The sequence below is a fragment of the Mixophyes fleayi genome, chromosome 6, assembly GCF_038048845.1.
Source record: "Mixophyes fleayi isolate aMixFle1 chromosome 6, aMixFle1.hap1, whole genome shotgun sequence".
NCBI classification, from domain to species: domain Eukaryota; kingdom Metazoa; phylum Chordata; class Amphibia; order Anura; family Limnodynastidae; genus Mixophyes; species Mixophyes fleayi.
Window position 1 is genome coordinate 111,543,154 of NC_134407.1, and position 18,349 is coordinate 111,561,502.

Here is an 18,349-nt window from a genome sequence, read left to right on the forward strand (position 1 = left end):
AGGGGCCTCTGGCGCCTGAACTCTAAGCTTCTTGATGAGGAGGTGATAAGACAGTCCTTTAGGGACTTCTTTGAATCCCAGGAAACTCTTTTGGAGGCGAGTTGGAGTAGGTCTGAATGGTGGGAGATGCTGTTTCAGTTCGTGGTCTATGCTAAACCATCGCTGTTGCAGTACCTCTCTTACCATCTCCAGTGTACTTCAATGTGACAGCTCCGGTTCTCTCATTGCTACCCCTCAGAGCCGCTACTACATCTGTGACTCATCAGCTGTTACCACGGGTTACCTCCGCTACTCCAGCCTGCTCTCAGTCTCTGGCCGTGTTGAACTATCGCTGCTCCAGTACCTCTATTACCATCTCCAGTGTACTTCATGGTGACAGCTTCAGTTCTCTCATCGCTACCGCTCAGAGCCTTTACTCTCTCTGTGACTCATCAGCTGTTACTACGAGTTACCTCCACAACTCCAGTTTGTTCTCAGCCTGCCGCCGTGTTGAACTATCGCTGTTCCAGTACCTCTATTACCATCTCCAGTGTACTCTATTGTGACAGCTCCAGTTCTCTCATCACTACCGTTCAGAGCTGCTATTTCATCTGGGTCTCATCAGCTGTTACTACGAGTTACCTCCACCACTCCAGTCAACCTTCAGCCTCTGGCTGTGTTGAACTATTGCTGCTCCAGTACTTCCATTACCATCTCCAGAGTACTTCATAGTGACAGCCTATGTCCTCTCGTTGCACCTATTCTCCTAGTGACTCATTGGCTGCTGACCATCAGCCTATATTATTGTTGTGCCTGTATTTATACCACTCATCTGTGGACTCCATCGTCTCCATCCACTTCACCTGGCTCCCACACATAGCTCTGCTGTACACTCACGGGACCGCGACCTGCAGACTTGGTGCAACTGAGACCATACCTCTTTGCGGGGGTTCCTGGTGAAAACCACCTGTCTGTTAGACTCTGCGCCCGTGGGTGGGCTCAGCCATGTTCAGCAGAGCCTAGGGATCAATTTCCTGTAAGCCAACCGTGACACCTATTCCAAAATCCTTTGCTGGTCATTAAAGTTCCTATGCCTGCTTATGTTTCTTTGTTCCTGGATTACCTGCATGTTTCTGGCTATTACTACGAACTGGCTTCAGTTAAGTTATTTTCTGTGTTTCATTATTGTTTACCTGTTGTTTGGCAATATCTGGAAGTCCATTGTTTCATCAGCCTGAACTGGTTTATGTTTATTTGCTTTCCCTGGACTATGCTTTTTCTGCAATAAACAGTTTAAACTTTTATATCACGTGTCTGGCTTCATGGCTATAATTAAGGATTTAGTTTTTGAACAGAACTATAACAGAATGACCAGCCAAAAAGAAAGCCTTGAAGTCATGGGAAAAAAAACAAAAAACAAAAAAAAGCCCTGCTTCAGATTTCTCCTGAAACTCTCATTGCAAATGATCTTATATTTTCCCTGTAAACATGACTGCTCTACAAATGACTGAACAGCCTCTGCTACAGTGTCTACAAATGGACATTATTATGTTGCGCTCTCAGCTGGCTCAATTTTCTGCTATATTTTTAGACCCACTCAGAATCTGTTTCTCTGAAATCCAATACCGTTGATTTGCTTCAACCAACTCTGTCTGTTGCAGGATCTGTGCAAACAGCACTTCTTAACATAGTAACATAGTCGATGAGGTTGAAAAAAGACACCAGTCCATCAAGTTCAACCTATTTTGGATCTCCTGTGATCCTGCACTTATATTTGAAATTAATCCAGAGTAGGCAACCGCCCATCTGTTTCAATTTTGAAAATCCCCCCAGACTCAATATTGCAATCCAATTTTTACCCTATATCCACTATTATCCTTTATTTTAAATTAACGGTCGTATCCCTGGATACACCTTTCCGCTAAAAATTTGTCTAACCCTTTCTTAAACATATCTATTGAATCTGCCATCACAACCTTCCCTGGCAATGAATTCCATATCTTGACTGCCCTTACTGTAAAGAACCCCTTCCTTTGCTGGTTGTGAAATTTCCTATCCTCTAACCTTAGGGGATGACCACGTGTCCTGTGTATGGTCCTTGGGGTAAAAAGTTCCCATGAAAGCTCTCTGTATTGACCCCTAATGTATTTGTACATAGTAATCATATCTCCCCTTAGACGCCTCTTTTCTAAAGTAAACATGCCTAAACTGGCTAACCTTTCCTCATAACTTAATGACTCTATACCCTTTATCAATTTTGTCGCCCTTCTCTGAACCCTTTCTAGTTCCAAATTATCTTTTTTATAGAGTGGTGCCCAGAACTGTACTGCATATTCAAGATGAGGTCTTACCAATGATTTATACAGTGGCAAAATTACACTGTCTTCCCTTGCATCTATGCCCCTTTTTATGCATGCCAATACTTTGTTTGCCCTTGCAGCTGCTGCTTGACATTGAGCACTTCTTAATTGTGCTTCTACAAATTGGCAGTTTTCTAAGAACTATGGTGTAACAAATTCCCAGTTCACAGGTGGTCCACGTCCCCATTTGAACGAAGTGGAGTTGCGGCGCAGAATAACCAACAAATTGTGTCTCTACTGTGCCAGTAATGTACACTTCTAACAAGTCTGTCCTCTATGCAGACCACGACAGCCTACTAAACCATCTTCTGTTGTTTCCTCTCCACATTCCGGATTTGTTTACACTTCACCTGTTCTGCTCCCTGAGATGAGACCCAATCTGCCAACCCCAGTTACCAGCTCTGAGGTGCCAGCTCCAACTGCTTGTCCTGAGGCGCCAGCCCCCACATCTGCCTCCTGTTCCAAGGTCCCAGCCTCTGCCTCCTGTTCCAAGGTCCCAGCCTCTGCCTCCTGTTCCAAGATCCCAACCTCTGCCTCCTGTTCCGAGGTCCCAGCCTCTGCCTCCTGTTCCGAGGTCCCAGCCTCTGCCTCCTGTTCCGAGGTCCCAGCCTCTGACTCCTATTCCGAGGTCCCAGCCTCTGCCTCTAGCTCCGAGGTGCCATCATCTGCCTCCAGCTCTGAGGTACCATCATCTGCCTCCAGCTCCGAGGTGCCATCATCTGCCTCCTGCTCTGAGCCTCCTGCCACTGTGTCCGGTCTTGAGCCTCCTGCCACTGTGTCCGGTCTTGAGCCTCCTGCCACTGTGTCCGGTCCTGAGCCTCCTGCCACTGTGTCCGGTCCTGAGCCTCCTGCCACTGTGTCCGGTCCTGAGCCTCCTGCCACTGTGTCCGGTCTTGAGCCTCCTGCCACTGTGTCCGGTCTTGAGCCTCCTGCCACTGTGTCCGGTCCTGAGCCTCCTGCCACTGTCTGGTCCTGAGCCTCCTGCCACTGTGTCCGGTCCTGAGCCTCCTGCCACTGTGACCAGTCCTGAGCCTCCTGCCACTATTATGATAATTATGTATCACATGTATGTTATACTCTAAATGCACAATGTTGACTAATAATAAAAATCTGATGATAGTAGAGGCTATGATTGTCAATTTTCCTATGCTTTCCTTATTCAACATGCTATTGGGTTCACTTAGACATTGGGATCACCAGAAAATTATCTGGTAACTACCGGGCACAGTCCAAACCACATGGATGTATATGTGTGTGTAGATGTGGACATCTACACACACATATATATACACATATTATTATTTCCAAGACCTGATATGCCAAATAGTATTGGACAGTGGAATTATAGTTAATAGATAAAATGTAAGTTATTTACAAAAAACTTACTGAATACCTGGTATGCGATCTGTATATCAAAAGTTACATATAACCAATGAAGGAAATATGGCTTTTAAATTAGTAACTACCTACCATGACAGATTTACCTTGTTATTATGAAGGGTGATCATTCAGAAATTAAATCAAGCAGATATATACAACAAGTACCATATAGCGGCATTACCCTTTATCATTCTTCCCCACTGTGGATGCCGTCAACCATTGAATTGCACTGTTTATTCAGACGCCCACCAGAGGAGAAACAGAGAAGAGGGAGCTCACCTCTTCCTGCTTTCTCTTCACCAGGCTATCTGCTCCTCTCCTCATTGCCAGTCACATAGGAGACTTCCTCCTCTTCAGTGGAGAGTTTCGGCTGCGACCAGAGCACAACCTTTGTATGCTCAGCATCCATATGGAGAGAGATCCCTCCTCCTGTCTCTGGACTGATGCCAATCTATGGAAAATCCTTCCTGTGTGGAATATGGCAAGGATTGATAAGCAAGCATTGATAAATTAGATGTATCTGAGATGGCATACCAATGTACTACAAGCAGAACCAGGAATGTTTATGTGAGCTGCTAATGGTGCAGTGGAAAATTAGAAGAGGGTGCATATATGAATGGCCCCTTGATCCATTCATTTCTAAGGAAGAAGAAAAAGATTGTGGATTTTCCTCAGATACAATTTTTGGCCCTGGGAGATGTTCTTGATAGGTCATTTTTATTGCTTTGTGGGAAACCATGGCAGCACCAACTCCTGCAGCAGAGGATATAAACTGTAGAGTTGTAAGTGACAAGCTGGCATCTGCTCTGCAATGTAACTGGCATATGGCAGGGTGTGTGTGGGCTATCTAGAATACTAGGAGTGATAAGAATGTGGGAGAAAACCATCTGTATTTTACTAGAGGAGCCAGTTTCATATGTGATATATATAAAATTTTTATGGTCTCATGCAAGAGGCGTACATTTTCAATAGCTTCATAATTGCTAAAGGCTAACATAGAAGAACCCTGTTTATGCTGAAGGCAATTCAAAAGAATAGGAATTAACAAACTTAATAACCTAACCACTCTTACAATGGAGATGAGAAAATAGGTAACAAACCATAACATTTACAGTCAAAGCAATATGACATAACTAAGGCTATTTCTTTGGTATACGTCTTCACCGGGTCAAAAACTTTTTGCCAGTGCTGTCCTGGCTTGACAAAATTGATAAATAGTGGCAAAGTTACAATTTGTATGTCTTTGATAGGTAAAAAAAAATATACTTTACGCAAAAATTGGGTGAGGGATGATAAATATACAACTATAACATGCAAAAAGTATTAACAATATATTTTTCTTGCTGTAGGTGTCTGACTGCTTGTTTATGATTAAGGTAAAATGGAATGAGTGGAGTGCAGCAATAAACTAAATGTAGTGGTGGATAAAGATAGGGCAATACGGACAAGTGTGTGGTGAGAATGAAGAATTAGGAAGTGGTGTATAGGAGTGGGGAGGGAAATTAGAGTGTCAGCATATTGGGAAGCATGTATGGGTCAGGAGGTGTGTGTGAAAGATTAGGAGGAAATAATGTGGGAAAGTGTTAGGGTTTAGTATTATAGATAAATGTATGTGGAAAGTTGTAAAAAGTAAATAGGATGGGAAATTAGAGTGCAAAGTGTGCAGTAGATACAAATATTTATAAGGAGAAAAGTGTGATTTGTGCATGTCGATAATTCCTTTTCCTCAAAGGACTCCATGGCAGCCATAAGCCTAGGTAGATTTCCTTTCCAGTTATGGTAGAGATAGGTTAAAAAAACATCATCCTCCTCTATGTCTTTGAGTGACTTCCCAATCTTTCTTCTGAAAAATATAAACAAAAAAAAAGTTATCAGTATCAGATTTATCGGTAAATACAATTTGCACTCTTCCTCTTTGGTCCTCCATGGCAGTCATAACCAAAGCAATACAGTAGGGATGGCCACGCAGAAAAAAACAGCCATATATGCCTGCAAATCAAGAATTTAGTGGCTGTACTGTGAATGTCTCTTAAACCAGTGGTTCCCAAACTTTTGCAGTTCGCGGCACCCTTAGAGTCTCCAAATTTTTTTAAGGCATCCCTCCAAAATAATTATTGAGCAGTCCTGTGTTAGAAGTAGTTGGGTCAAAAAATTATAATAGGTATTTAGGTCAGGACAGAAATACTTATTTAGTTGTATGCAAAAATGCCCCCTCTGCATCCAGACACACAGCCCCCTCTGCATCCAGACACATAGCCCCCTCTGCATCCAGACACACTGCCCACTCTGCATCCAGACACTCTGCCCTCAGACACACTGCCCCCTCTGCATCCAGACACTCTGCCCCCTCTGCATCCAGACACTCTGCCCCCTCTGCATCAAGACACTCTGCCCCCTCTGCATCCAGACACACTGTCCCCTCTGCATCCAGACACACTGCCCCCTCTGCATCCAGACACACTGTCCCCTCTGCATCCAGACACACTGCCCTCTCTCACACTGCCCCCTTTCACCCTGTCCCCCCTCCACATCCCCTCCCACGCTGTGTCCCACTCCACTGCCCCTCCCACGCGGTATCCCCCTCCACTGCCCCTCTCACGCTGTGTCCTCCTCCACTGCCCCGCTGTCACTCTCCTCTGCCCCGCTGTCACTCTCCTGTGCCCCGCTGTCACTCTCCTCTGCCCCTCTGTCACTCTCCTGTGCCCCACTGTCACTCTCCTCTGCCCCTCTGTCTGCCCCGCTGTCAGTCTCCTGTGCCCCGCTGTCACTCTCCTCTGCCCCTCTGTCACTCTCCTGTGCCCCTCTGTCTGCCCCGCTGTCACTCTCCTGTGCCCCGCTGTCACTCTTCTGTGCCCCTCTGTCTGCCCCGCTGTCACTCTCCTGTGCCCTGCTGTCACTCTCCTCTGCCCCGCTGTCACTCTCCTGTGCCCCGCTGTCACTCTCCTCTGCCCCTCTGTCACTCTCCTGTGCCCCGCTGTCACTCTCCTCTGCCCCTCTGTCTACCCCGCTGTCACTCTCCTGTGCCCCGCTGTCACTCTCCTCTGCCCCTCTGTCACTCTCCTGTGCCCCTCTGTCTGACCCGCTGTCACTCTCCTGTGCCCCGCTGTCACTCTTCTGTGCCCCTCTGTCTGAGGTGAGGTGTAAAATATATTCAGATGATAATGACTATTGATAATATGAGTAGACAACCATTCAGCTACTTTGCAAAATTCCACTGCAGAAGCCTGAGCCTTGCTTGCCCAATATGTTGCCACTGCTCATGTTGAGTGGGCACTCCAAGAATTCTGGCACCTTTCTCTCTTGTTATATTAAGTATAATAACTTAACTAAACCATGTGGGAATGGCTTGTTTAGAAGGAGCATATTTTTTCCAAAGTCCATCTGGAATCACAAAGAGTTGTTCAGTGTTTCTGAATCTGTCCTGGAGAGATATATGGAAATTGCTCACCCCAAGTACATAGAATGCAGTTCTGTTTCATTTTTATCCTTTGGACAGAAATATAGAAGCACAACTTTCTGATTAATAGGGAACATAGACACTATCTTCAGTAGGAATTTTGGATTGACTCTATACACCACTTTATTCATATAAACGTTGCAAAATGGCTCCTTACACCACAGTGCCTGCAATTCTCAAGCTCTGCGATTACTACAAAGAAAATCTTCACTGCCATCCATCTTAACGAAAGTTTATTCAGTGGTTCAATAGGTTCATACATCAGGGTTTTTAGAAATAAATTAAGTTCCCGATAAGCCATAAGGTATCTGATGGTTGGACAAATCAGCTTTACTGCTTGAAACAAACGAATAATCAACTTTCTGATGCTAAATTGGTATCTAAGAACATACTCAATGCAAACACTTGTACCATGAGTGTAGATAAACCAGGACCTTTGCGGAAACTATACAAGTCAAGGATCTGTGGAATAGTTGCTGCTGCAGGACTGAATTTATTGTCACAGCATGCAAAACATGTCTTCCAAATTCTGTAACAGATATCTGAACTCTTCTTCCTCGTCTGTAACAGTATGGTGATTACTTGTTCTGAGACTTTCTTTTTAAAGAGCAGCTTCTATACAGGCTCTAGGCTGTGAAAGCTAGCCCCTTTAAACAGGCCATGTTCCTTGTTCATCTCCCAGCCTACAGGAGACCATGGGTAGAAGGTCAAAATGGATTGCAATCACTTATGTCCTTTCTGTTTGGATCTTGTCTAAGATGCAAGCGATGAGAGGAAATGGAGGGAAGACATATCCCAGGTGAAATATCTATGTAATCGTCAGAGCATCTATTCCCTCTGACTCTGGAATTCTGTGCCGAGAGAAGAACCAGGAAACTTTTGCATTTCTGACATGACATCCACTTGAGGAAGCCTGAATCTTTGTATCAAAAGCTGCAACACCACCTGATGATGAACATCAAGATTAATCTGTTTTGCTAACACATTCTCTTTTCCTGCTACATGTAATGCTGAGAGTGACTTCAGGTTTCTCTCTGCCCAGGGCATGATCTTTACTATTTCTAACACCAATGTCTGGCTTCTGGTGTCTCCCAGTCAATTTATGAAGTCTACCTCTGTCATTTTGACCGCCTGGTAGTTTTTGACAGGGAGTAGGCTGTGATTCCACCTTCTTAAACATTCCCACCAGAGATCTCAATGTGCCATTTAGCACATAGGATAACTGAAGCCCCTTTCTTATAAACAGTTGACAATGAGCCTGTAGCTGACATGCCAGGTACTGGATCTTGATACACCTTTCGTGCTGTAAAGACAATTTCCTCCCTATGGTGTCTATCGGAACCTTAGGATGAGATTACTTACTTCTCTTAACAATCTAGCTATGTTGTTGCAGTTGACAATGTGTTCTAAACTACCCACCACAAGAATGTCCAGATGCCATTATCTTGATTCATTGTTTCCTCAACTCTGCTAGCACCTTGGTAATAGTTTTTTGAGAAGAGAATTTGCCAGCCCAAAGGGCAGACAGGTCGACTGTCTTGGCCCTGGAACCAGAACCAGAGGGATTTCCTGTTATGAACTGCAAAAGGGATATGCAAATAGCCATCCTGAAGGTCTGTGGATGGTTGTCACGGTCACTAAGGTTCTCGACCCAGAATTCTGCCAGGTGTTGTCACTACCCTCGAGGCGCGGAGTCTAACGCAGTGGTTGGTCTTCTCCAGGGACCCCCGCAAGAGGGTTTGGGTTTTTATCGCCACAACTGTGCAGGTCACAGTCCTCAAGAAAGTGCGGCAGAGCTACGGAATACAACTGAGTTATATGGAGCTTGGCAATCAGAGCAATGGAACGTGACGTGGTGCTCCGGAGATGTAGATGGCAGGCAGGTGGTAGACACCACAAACGTAGAGATAGGATCTGGCCAATAGGAGATATGGATAAGTTCAAAGAAGGACTGGTATTTACCACAGTGTTGGTGATGATTATTCGACCAATAGCTGAAATAATAAGAGGTGCAGTTATGTTCAACGGATGGCTGGGCTTCACCACAGAGGTGAAGATTATTACCCAGCCAGTAGATGAGATAATCAGATGGATAGTTATATTCAGCAGATGGCTGAGCTTTACCACAGAAGTGGCAATGATTATCCAGCCTGTAGATGAAATAATAAGAAGTGTAGCTGTATTCAGCGGATGGCTGGGACTTACCACGGAAGTGGCTGTGAAGTATCCGGGCAGCAGGTGAGATGTAGCTGGTACTATGGTGCTCAGCAAGAGGCAGGTTTTACCACGGACGTGGCTGTAAAGTGGATACTTTACAGCCGGATGGCCAGCAGGTGAGATGTAGTGGGTGCTGCGATGATCAGCGAGAGGCAGGTTTTACCCCGGACGTGGTTGTGAAGTATCCGGCCAGCAGGTGAGATGTAGCAGGTGCTGCGATGGTCAGTGAGAATACAAACTCCAAGTGGCAATGTCTGATATAACTTGTTGAGCCTTCTGAAATCTTGAACTGCGAAAAAAAGCCCCTGACTACTTTCTGATAAAAAAGAGTCAGGATTAGAAGCCTTTGCTTTCTTGGCCTGCAGGAACAAGAAAAAGTGATGAATCTTTATTAATATTTGCAGACTGGTTTGTAAGTCTACCAATTCTGCCATGGTAGATGGAGCCCTGGACTGAATGAAGAACTTCCCTTTTTGATACTGATGAAACTATTGTGTACCTATTACATTCAAAATTTCTCACAGACAGAGCAGTTCTGAGCCTCTTACTAGCCATGGTGCATGCATGCACAGGTCACCAAGTTTCAAGAAATGGGGCCAAATTCAAAACTGAATCTGCTGCTACAGAGAGCATGTTGGGTAGCTAGCCAGCCCAGTCCTTGGTTTACAGAGCAGACTGGTGCATTGCTGGGGCTTCAGATAAGGTAAGCACCTACACTACAGGAAAAACAAACCACTACCTGCCCTAACTAGGAAAATACATAGGAGAGGAGGAAAAGCTACCTTGTATACCATAATGGTATTTTTTTTAACCCGTTTCTACCTAAACTGAAAAGGCAATCATTCACTGTATAGAGGAACATATAAAACAAAATTCCATAAGAATGTAAAGAAAATAACTTATGTAGAGAATAGGAGAATCCCCTTCATTTGAAAGACGGGGGAAAATTTTCACCATCTTGAACCTTCTGTGATCCTTACTGAAATAAAAAAAATATATATATCTCTATCTCAAATCCCCACGCTCCAACAAATCATTCACAATGGATATGGTGGTATATATAATTTAAAATATATAATATGCATTAATAACTAATTTTACCAATCTGGTAATATACAACATCTCCCGATCCATTGAATAAACAGACTGTTACTGATCAAGACTAAATTGCACCAATCTAGTAAATACTGCTAATCAAACAATGACCTCTGGGTCAATAAGATATAGGTTTTGGCACATACATATGATTATACAACTCTACAAAATAGAGAATATGCCACAAATAATAGTTTGTTATAGACCACATCCAGCAAGCTATTCTATTCGTTTATATGAAGAATAATATCCAGAGACAGACCCTTCCCTTGCATATAACTGTCATCTTGACTAACACACACAAGTAAAATAATTCAGCATGTTTTATACAGGATGTTCTTAATGTGTACTGTACATAATATGCATTTTTTGGAGTTTCTCTTACTTGCAAACACATGTTCTGGCATGCACATGCGTCAGTCATTACTAAGTCGGCACTTACACCTGCCCTGTAGCTGGTGGAACTACTATGGCTAAAACAACAAGTGTTTAAGAGATGCAAAAAGCTTGAATTGGATGAAAGTGTGTGTGTTCGACCTTGACACATCCTTACTGTTCATTGCTTATGTTCAAGTCATAGGCACTCGGAAGTGTCAATTGCAAACACAACAGTAAGGATGTTGTATCCAACTCATGCCCAAACGGGCATGAGTTGGATACAATTGTGTTCACTGGCGTAATGTCCATTTCTATGCATGCGCAGAGCAATTTCACATAAGTTATGGCAAGCAAGGGGACTTACGTCTGAAGATGAAACGGGCCCAGTGAGTTTTATTTAAAAAAAGCAAGTATTTAGTAGAATGGTAGAAAATAAACTCAGAATTATAATGAATTGAACATTAAAGACATTGAACGCCCCCCAAAAAATATCAATACATATAATGCCAATGTGTAACAAAATGTAAAGTATTGTACCACAACATCATATACCATCTACCCCTTACTCAAGAGAGGACAATGCTATAATTAATACTCAAATAAAATAAATTCTGGCTTATTAATATTTGACACATTCTAAACACAGTTAATTCAAAGGCGTGATTGAATCCATGAGGAGAAAGGATATTCAATTGTGTAAGGAACTAGTCGAACAATTGTGATATTTTTTTGTTTGGTTGGCTGTAATAGCTGTGAAACAGTATATGTAATCCATATATCTTTTTCATTTTTTTCAGTATTTACCTGTAGCTTCATTTAGTGCTTTTCCATTATTCTGTATAAAATACTTTCTTTTTTTATTCCTTTGAATTCTAACATGGGAAAACTTGAAAGCTATGCAGAGAACACTTAAGCATGAAGTATTAAAAATACAAATGTTTTTCATGCTTCTACCTGCTCCTTTTCTCTAACTGCATGAATCAGTACATTTGATACTTGGCTGTTCTTTGGAATGTAATGATTACATTATTTATGTAGCCTGCTATTTTCTGCAGTCAAAATCCAGCTACTCTCATAGTCAACCACAAAGTTACACTGTGTTTGTGGTTTGCTGTGGTTAATTGCATACAGAAGCAAAAATCTTTCATGCTACTTGAGTAGTAATTTTTTTATTATGTTTCGCTGTCCATCAGTTTGTGCTCATAGCCGTTTGCTCTTCATACAATTATTATTGTGTAATATAAACAATATAACCACATTAAAATTTAGGAGCAATTTTCTTCTCTTGTGTGTGACTAATTCTTGGCTCATGTTTATTGTCACTGGATATTAACAAGTTGAATGTTCTGGAAAAGCCATGAAACATGTTACAGACTTAGCTTTGAGTTGTTTGATGATTAAATTGAAACATTCTTTTTCTTTCCCTTCAGGTGTTCCACCATGGATTTGAATCACCCACAGAATAATTCAATTAATATGCAACTGCATTCAAAAGAACCACAATCCTACTTTAATAACAAGGATCAAAAGGACTGCATCAGGTTTTCAATGTCGAGAGCCAGTTCCATTCCTATCATACCCTCAGTGGGGCTAGATGATGCCTGCATGCAAATGCAAAATGTTTCTGAAACGTCAGGCATCAAACTGTGTAAAAACTTCTATTCCAGTGAACTTATGAAGGTGAACATTACATCTAACAACTGTCTTATAGGAGAACAGAAGGAAGTAAAAATTTTGCTTGAAACAGTGCAAGAGCAGATACGAATTCTGACCAATGCAAGAGGAATGTCTTCATTCCAAGAGGACTTGGAAATGGCCAATGTACAAAGCAAGGAAAGCACCAGTGAAAACACAGCTTTCCTTCTCCTGAGCCCAAAAGCAAAAACTGAGCCAGAGACACGATTTGTCTTAAGTAATGAAATACATAGGGACTCGAAGCTCCATGTGTGATTTTGGTGAGGGGCCTTTCTGTCTGATGCTTAGCGTAACCGAATAACAGGTGGTGGTGGTGGGGGGGAGAATATGAGAGGAAAGAAATTATTTATATGCATTAATTTAAGAGCATCTACATAGAAGAAACCAAATAGTCTATCGCCCTCATATCATAGTGTTTTCTAAACAAAATATTTTTTTATGGCAAAGAAAAGCTTGAGGAGCTGCAAAGCATACATTGCGTGCATCCATATGTTAAAGGATATTGTATTTGGATTTCTAATCCTTTTGAATTCTGGCGGTAGTTGATGCTAAATGCTTTCAAACTCCTTCTAGGTAAAACAAGTTTTAAACAACCAACATGATCTTTCATCCCAAAGGGCCAAAAGCATCATCATGTGGAAACCATAATTGTATTTTGTTATATAATTTTACTGACAATGAAAGTAAAATGCCATAACTATCCCAATGAAAAGATTATGAATTATGATGTGTGTTCAGTTTTCCTGTTGTGTTATTTTCTATATTTCTTAATTCTGGAAACTTAACATTCATGTGTGCCAAAATACATGCTTGCCTATTTACCACAAGAGTTGCCCGACTTTCACAGTGATCTGAATCCAAGAGCATCAAAGAGATAGATAACAACAAGATCATCTGTTGACAAAATAAAAGTGTATTACTTATCACCTAATCAACATGGCATAACAGCTATAAAAGGTCTAAGTATTTTTTATTTTTACTTAGAGGTAGCACTATGTGTTTTTGTTTAATATTTTGTTCACTATTCAATGTAATTTAAAGTGTTTTATATACAAAGCTGAAGTTAAACAAGTATGAAAACAAGTAAAAAGTAGTCTAACCTGAGTCAAGTTCGATACTTGATCAGTATACAATAATTAGTTAACATAGGAGGGAAGAAAATTAAGTATTTTACTTAACATTTTATATTTTTGGTCCTTTCCAAATACTGCAAACATTATCCAATTTGTGACATTATGTCTACAAATATACAATTTATTACAATCTGAAGCTTGGAATGAAATAAAAAAAACAAATATTATCTCAAGGATGCCAGACAGCACTTGGAAATCCTTCCTTTCTTTGGAAAATACAAAAATACAATATTGTATTTTAAAGAGTGAGTGTGGGTGTGTGATAGAGAGAAAATAGTTTGCAAAAGATGGCGCCATTTAAGTATAGAAAGATAAAAAAGTAAAATAGAAACCTCATAAAACTTGCACAAAAGCCAACTTAGGAATGAGCTCTAGTGTCAGTGGTGGAACTACAGGGAGTGCAACCACTACAGGCCCAAAATGTGAAGAGGGCAATGTCACCTAGCCTCCAAGGCCCCTCTCTGCTCTCCAAAGATCAGAGTGCGAGCCTCTTAAGTGCAGCAGATGTGCATTCTCTGGACCATGCATGCTCAGAATAGGGAGCCTGGAGTGGTATCGCTGGGCCCCTACTAAATTTTGTTTAGGGGCCCAAGAGGTTAAAGTGGTATTGTTGGACCCATACTAAATTTTGAATTGACCTGACAATTAATCGTCTCTGCCTAGTGTGAATCGTAGAGTACATTATTAAATTAAAATGTAACCTTTATAAAATGTAATTAAAAATACTGTCACATTGTTAGATAAAGTCATACAGAGTTTGATTGTGACCCTTTTAAAAGTCAGAAATAAGTAGCCACTTATACATTAAATTATAGGTTGTCACCAATAATAATAATAATATTTAATTTTGCTGGGTTGTTCCAGCAGCAATTGTGATTAATGTGGAATTCTAAATACAAGTCTCAGGGATAGGGGAAATTGATTTATCTAAAAACATACTTGCATGCAGTAATCACACTTTGCTCTCAACCCTCCCGAGAACCCACAAATTATCCTCAGAAGGCAATAAGATGTCTGTTGTGTTTTAAAAAGCATTTCAAAGAACAAAACTGTATTAGGACAAAATCATAACTGGAAAGTTCGTTATACCTTCGCTTGTGAATTCCATAGAAACATGGAATGTGACCGCTGTAAAGAACCTATAGACTCATGTAATTTTTTTTGCATGTGTCTTTTTAACTTATTTTGGGGTTTTGTGGAGTTGCTTTTTTTCTTGATATTTTTTTTCTTATTAGCAGACTGAAGCTTTGATGATCAACAATAATTGTCACAAAACACTCCAGTGCTATACAGTAGAGAGTGTTTGTTTGTTGCTGCCACTAAGGTGTTACCTTGGTTAATGTGCTATACGTATGAAGTTTTATTTGTTGTTACATTGAATAATTTTGATAAAAGATGGTGCAACCAATTAATAAAAATGAAGGAAGGACTTGCTATCAAATGCTACCGAAAATCAAACTATTGCTGTGCATGCTTATCCACAGTTACCCAAAGGTTCACTATCCATTGCAGCTAGAAGGTAGGGAGGAGAGAAAAAAAGGAGCATAGCACCAAAATGTGGGCACAGTAAGAACTGCATTAAAATAATTACACTTATACAATGTACAAACACTTCTAGTAAATCTATATTAAGAGTTAATATGTTGTAACTGGCTATGAATGTCATGGTTTGCCAAGCTCATATTACAGTATATATACACATCTTTTTGTAATAAATGTAAAATAAGGGCCTCATGTAAAGTTGGACACATATGCATGAGACTATTTGCAAAAATGTTGTTCTCCAGATGTGTACATCTCAAACACAGTTGTATTTGCGCCAGGCGTACATCAGGTATACAAGTGTGTGTATAATTACTCCTTATGATAGCAGAGATACAGCTTGACATTGTAAATGGTATATGCTACAGTTGGTTTGCACTATTTGTTCACAATATAATGTAATGAAGTGTGAAATGCACAAGAAAACACAGTGTCTCGATAGGTATTAATACATATGAAAGTCGTATCTTTCATAGAAAATGTAATTATATACAATGAATTTAGCAGTATCATCTGAAGGAGTCAATACACAAACAGTCAAAATGGGCTAGCTAGTGCTGTTGATGGTCATCATCATGTGATACCCTTCTGTGCTGGGTACACTTTGGAGTATCCTAAAGCGTCACCGATAACAGCTCTTGAACAAATGAATCAGTGCTGCAATGATTAAAAGCTTATGAGCCACTTTAGAATGTTGTGTCAGTCAGTCCGGGGAAGGTTCTAATGAGTAGGTAAGACAGTTGCTCAGTGAGGGAATTGACATTTGGAGCTGTGAGGAAAGTGATAGTGGTCAGATGAGATTTGAGAAGACAGTCAGAAAAGTGAGTAGGGACAGAGAAGTAGTATATGAGTGGTAGAGTAGAAAAGAGTGACAGAAGAAATAATAATTTAAGAAGAGAACCGAGGGATTATATTATATAGAAACATTGTGATCTTGAGTGTTTCAGACACAGACATAAAAGTTGAAAGACCTCAGCCATGACAGATTAGTAAAGCAAAATTAAACCAATGAATGGGTCTTGTATGCGAGGATCATCAACAACTTTTAAAAACACTATTTCCATAGCTTCCATGCTAACTGAGTTAAAAAGCCATGCAGTCAAATATCAGTCACTAAATAGAAAATACAATGCTATGTCAGTCATTCTGCTGTGTTTTGTACTGAACAACAAACTGTTATAAGCTAATTTAGTGATTAAAGCATTATGTGGAAAGGTTACAATATAATCAATTGCTTAACGTTTAGAGACATTTGTCTCTCTGCTCAAGTTATTGAATAATAAGCAGTAATATCTTCAGTGGTCAGACTTCTCCATAGACTATAGTGTTGCCCATCATCAATGGACCACGAATCTGCATTAATGTATTAATGACATCAAAAGAAGAAAATACATAGAGAGAACCAAAATTTATTATTCATACATTAATTGGAGTTTGACTAATATCACTCAGGAGTGAACTAATTAAGAAAACGACAATAACCAAATAAATTGCCTATATATAGTATATTAGACCTCTGTTCATCATACTGCAGAATATAATACAGCTGCCGGAGAAGTCCTGATAACCAATTATTAACTGTCAGATTTACAGCTAAAACTAAAATTACATGTATCTAGTAGGATGAATATACAGTATATTGTATTGATTCAAGCTTGTACATAATTATATAGATGTATAAGACTAGACTGATATTAGTATTATAATAACTGAATGTTGCAATTATTAAAGGCTTCAGAATATCTTAACCTAAGTACATTTTTAATAAACAGCTTAAGACAGGAAAATGAATAATAATATAATTATTCACAGTATATAATTGGTAAAACTAACATTTGATTAAAGCATTTTGGATCACAATCGTTATTATAGTAAGATAGACATACATATTTCGGAGTTTGTAGTTGCATTAAAGAATATTGTATTATCCTAATTGATTTGTAAAATAAACAGAAATATATTTAGGCTCAACCCAGAAGCTTTCCATCAGTTGTTAAGTGTTTAGGAGATCCTTGCTTCTTCGACTTGGTGTGTTTTCTTGCAGAGCCGACAGTTCTAACCCAAAACCCAAGAGGCCAAAGTCATGCAGGATCACATCATGAGAAAGCAAGATCCATAAACTATTACACCTATGGGGCCATTTGCCACTCTACAGGGTATCACAATCGTATTTCTTTTTTCCTGCTTTCTAGCGCCCGCAATATATACACCTCCTAAGAAGCATATCTGGAGAAGAGTCAAAATTATAGATTCACTAAACTGCGGGTTTGAAAAAGTGGAGATGTTGCTTATAGCAACCAGATTCTAGCTGTCATTTATTTAGTGCACTCTACAATATGACATCTAGAATCGGATTGCTTGCTATAGGCAACATCTCCACTTTTTCAAACCTGCAGTTTAGTAAATATACCCAAAAGTCTCATTAAGTTGCATTACCAGCAGGCCTACTACACTTTTGTGAACATACCCTTGCTGTACTCAGCTTAACATTGACTGCCCCTGTTCTTCCTCTCTAGGTGTAAAATAATGCAAGTCTATGATATCCACAAATCTTGATTAGGACTCATTTTCATTGGAAGTATCCAGAATGGAGAAGCATATATTCATGCCAAACAATGATTGCACATTTTAGCTGCACCACAGAGGGGCAACTCCTGATCAGTGTGCTTAGAGACTCACACACCTATAAGTTAGCCCCTAAATGAAAAATGTTCCCCTATTGAGTATAACACACAGAATAATAGGGAAAATAGCACACACACCGTGCATTTACATATACACAGTGGTTAAAGTGTCGATATGGAAAATGTAATGGAAATATAAGTGAATGGAATTTGATAGTTTTACAATGAAGGCCATAGGAGAAGTCGCAATATGCCATGTCGCCGTTTACAGCCACACTTTGACCTATATATATACACATATTTGTATTGGGGATTCCGTCCTCTGGGGTGGACTTCAGCCAGAAAACCAAACAAATCCAGTGTTTCAAGTTAAACGCCAGAGCTAGTTTTATTCACCAGCTTGCAAACAAAACAAAAACAAACAAATTCTTAGCCATGCTACATTTTAGCGACAGCCTCTCTCAAGTGTTGGACCTTGTGTCCAGACAC

At 40.4% G+C, this 18,349-nt stretch overlaps 1 protein-coding gene across 3 annotated transcripts in view; it reads left to right on the top strand.

Moving 5' to 3' along the window:
- The window catches only part of NRG3 (neuregulin 3), a 1,349,256-nt gene extending 1,335,970 nt beyond the window's left edge, over positions 1 to 13,286 (top strand). For all 3 annotated transcript variants that reach the window (XM_075217161.1, XM_075217160.1, XM_075217162.1), the window contains one exon: positions 12,297 to 13,286. In XM_075217161.1, the coding sequence (XP_075073262.1) occupies positions 12,297 to 12,816 (520 nt within the window). In that variant the 3' untranslated portion in view covers positions 12,817 to 13,286. The remainder of the gene's footprint in view (positions 1 to 12,296) is intronic.
- The last annotated feature ends 5,063 nt before the right edge of the window (positions 13,287 to 18,349 follow it).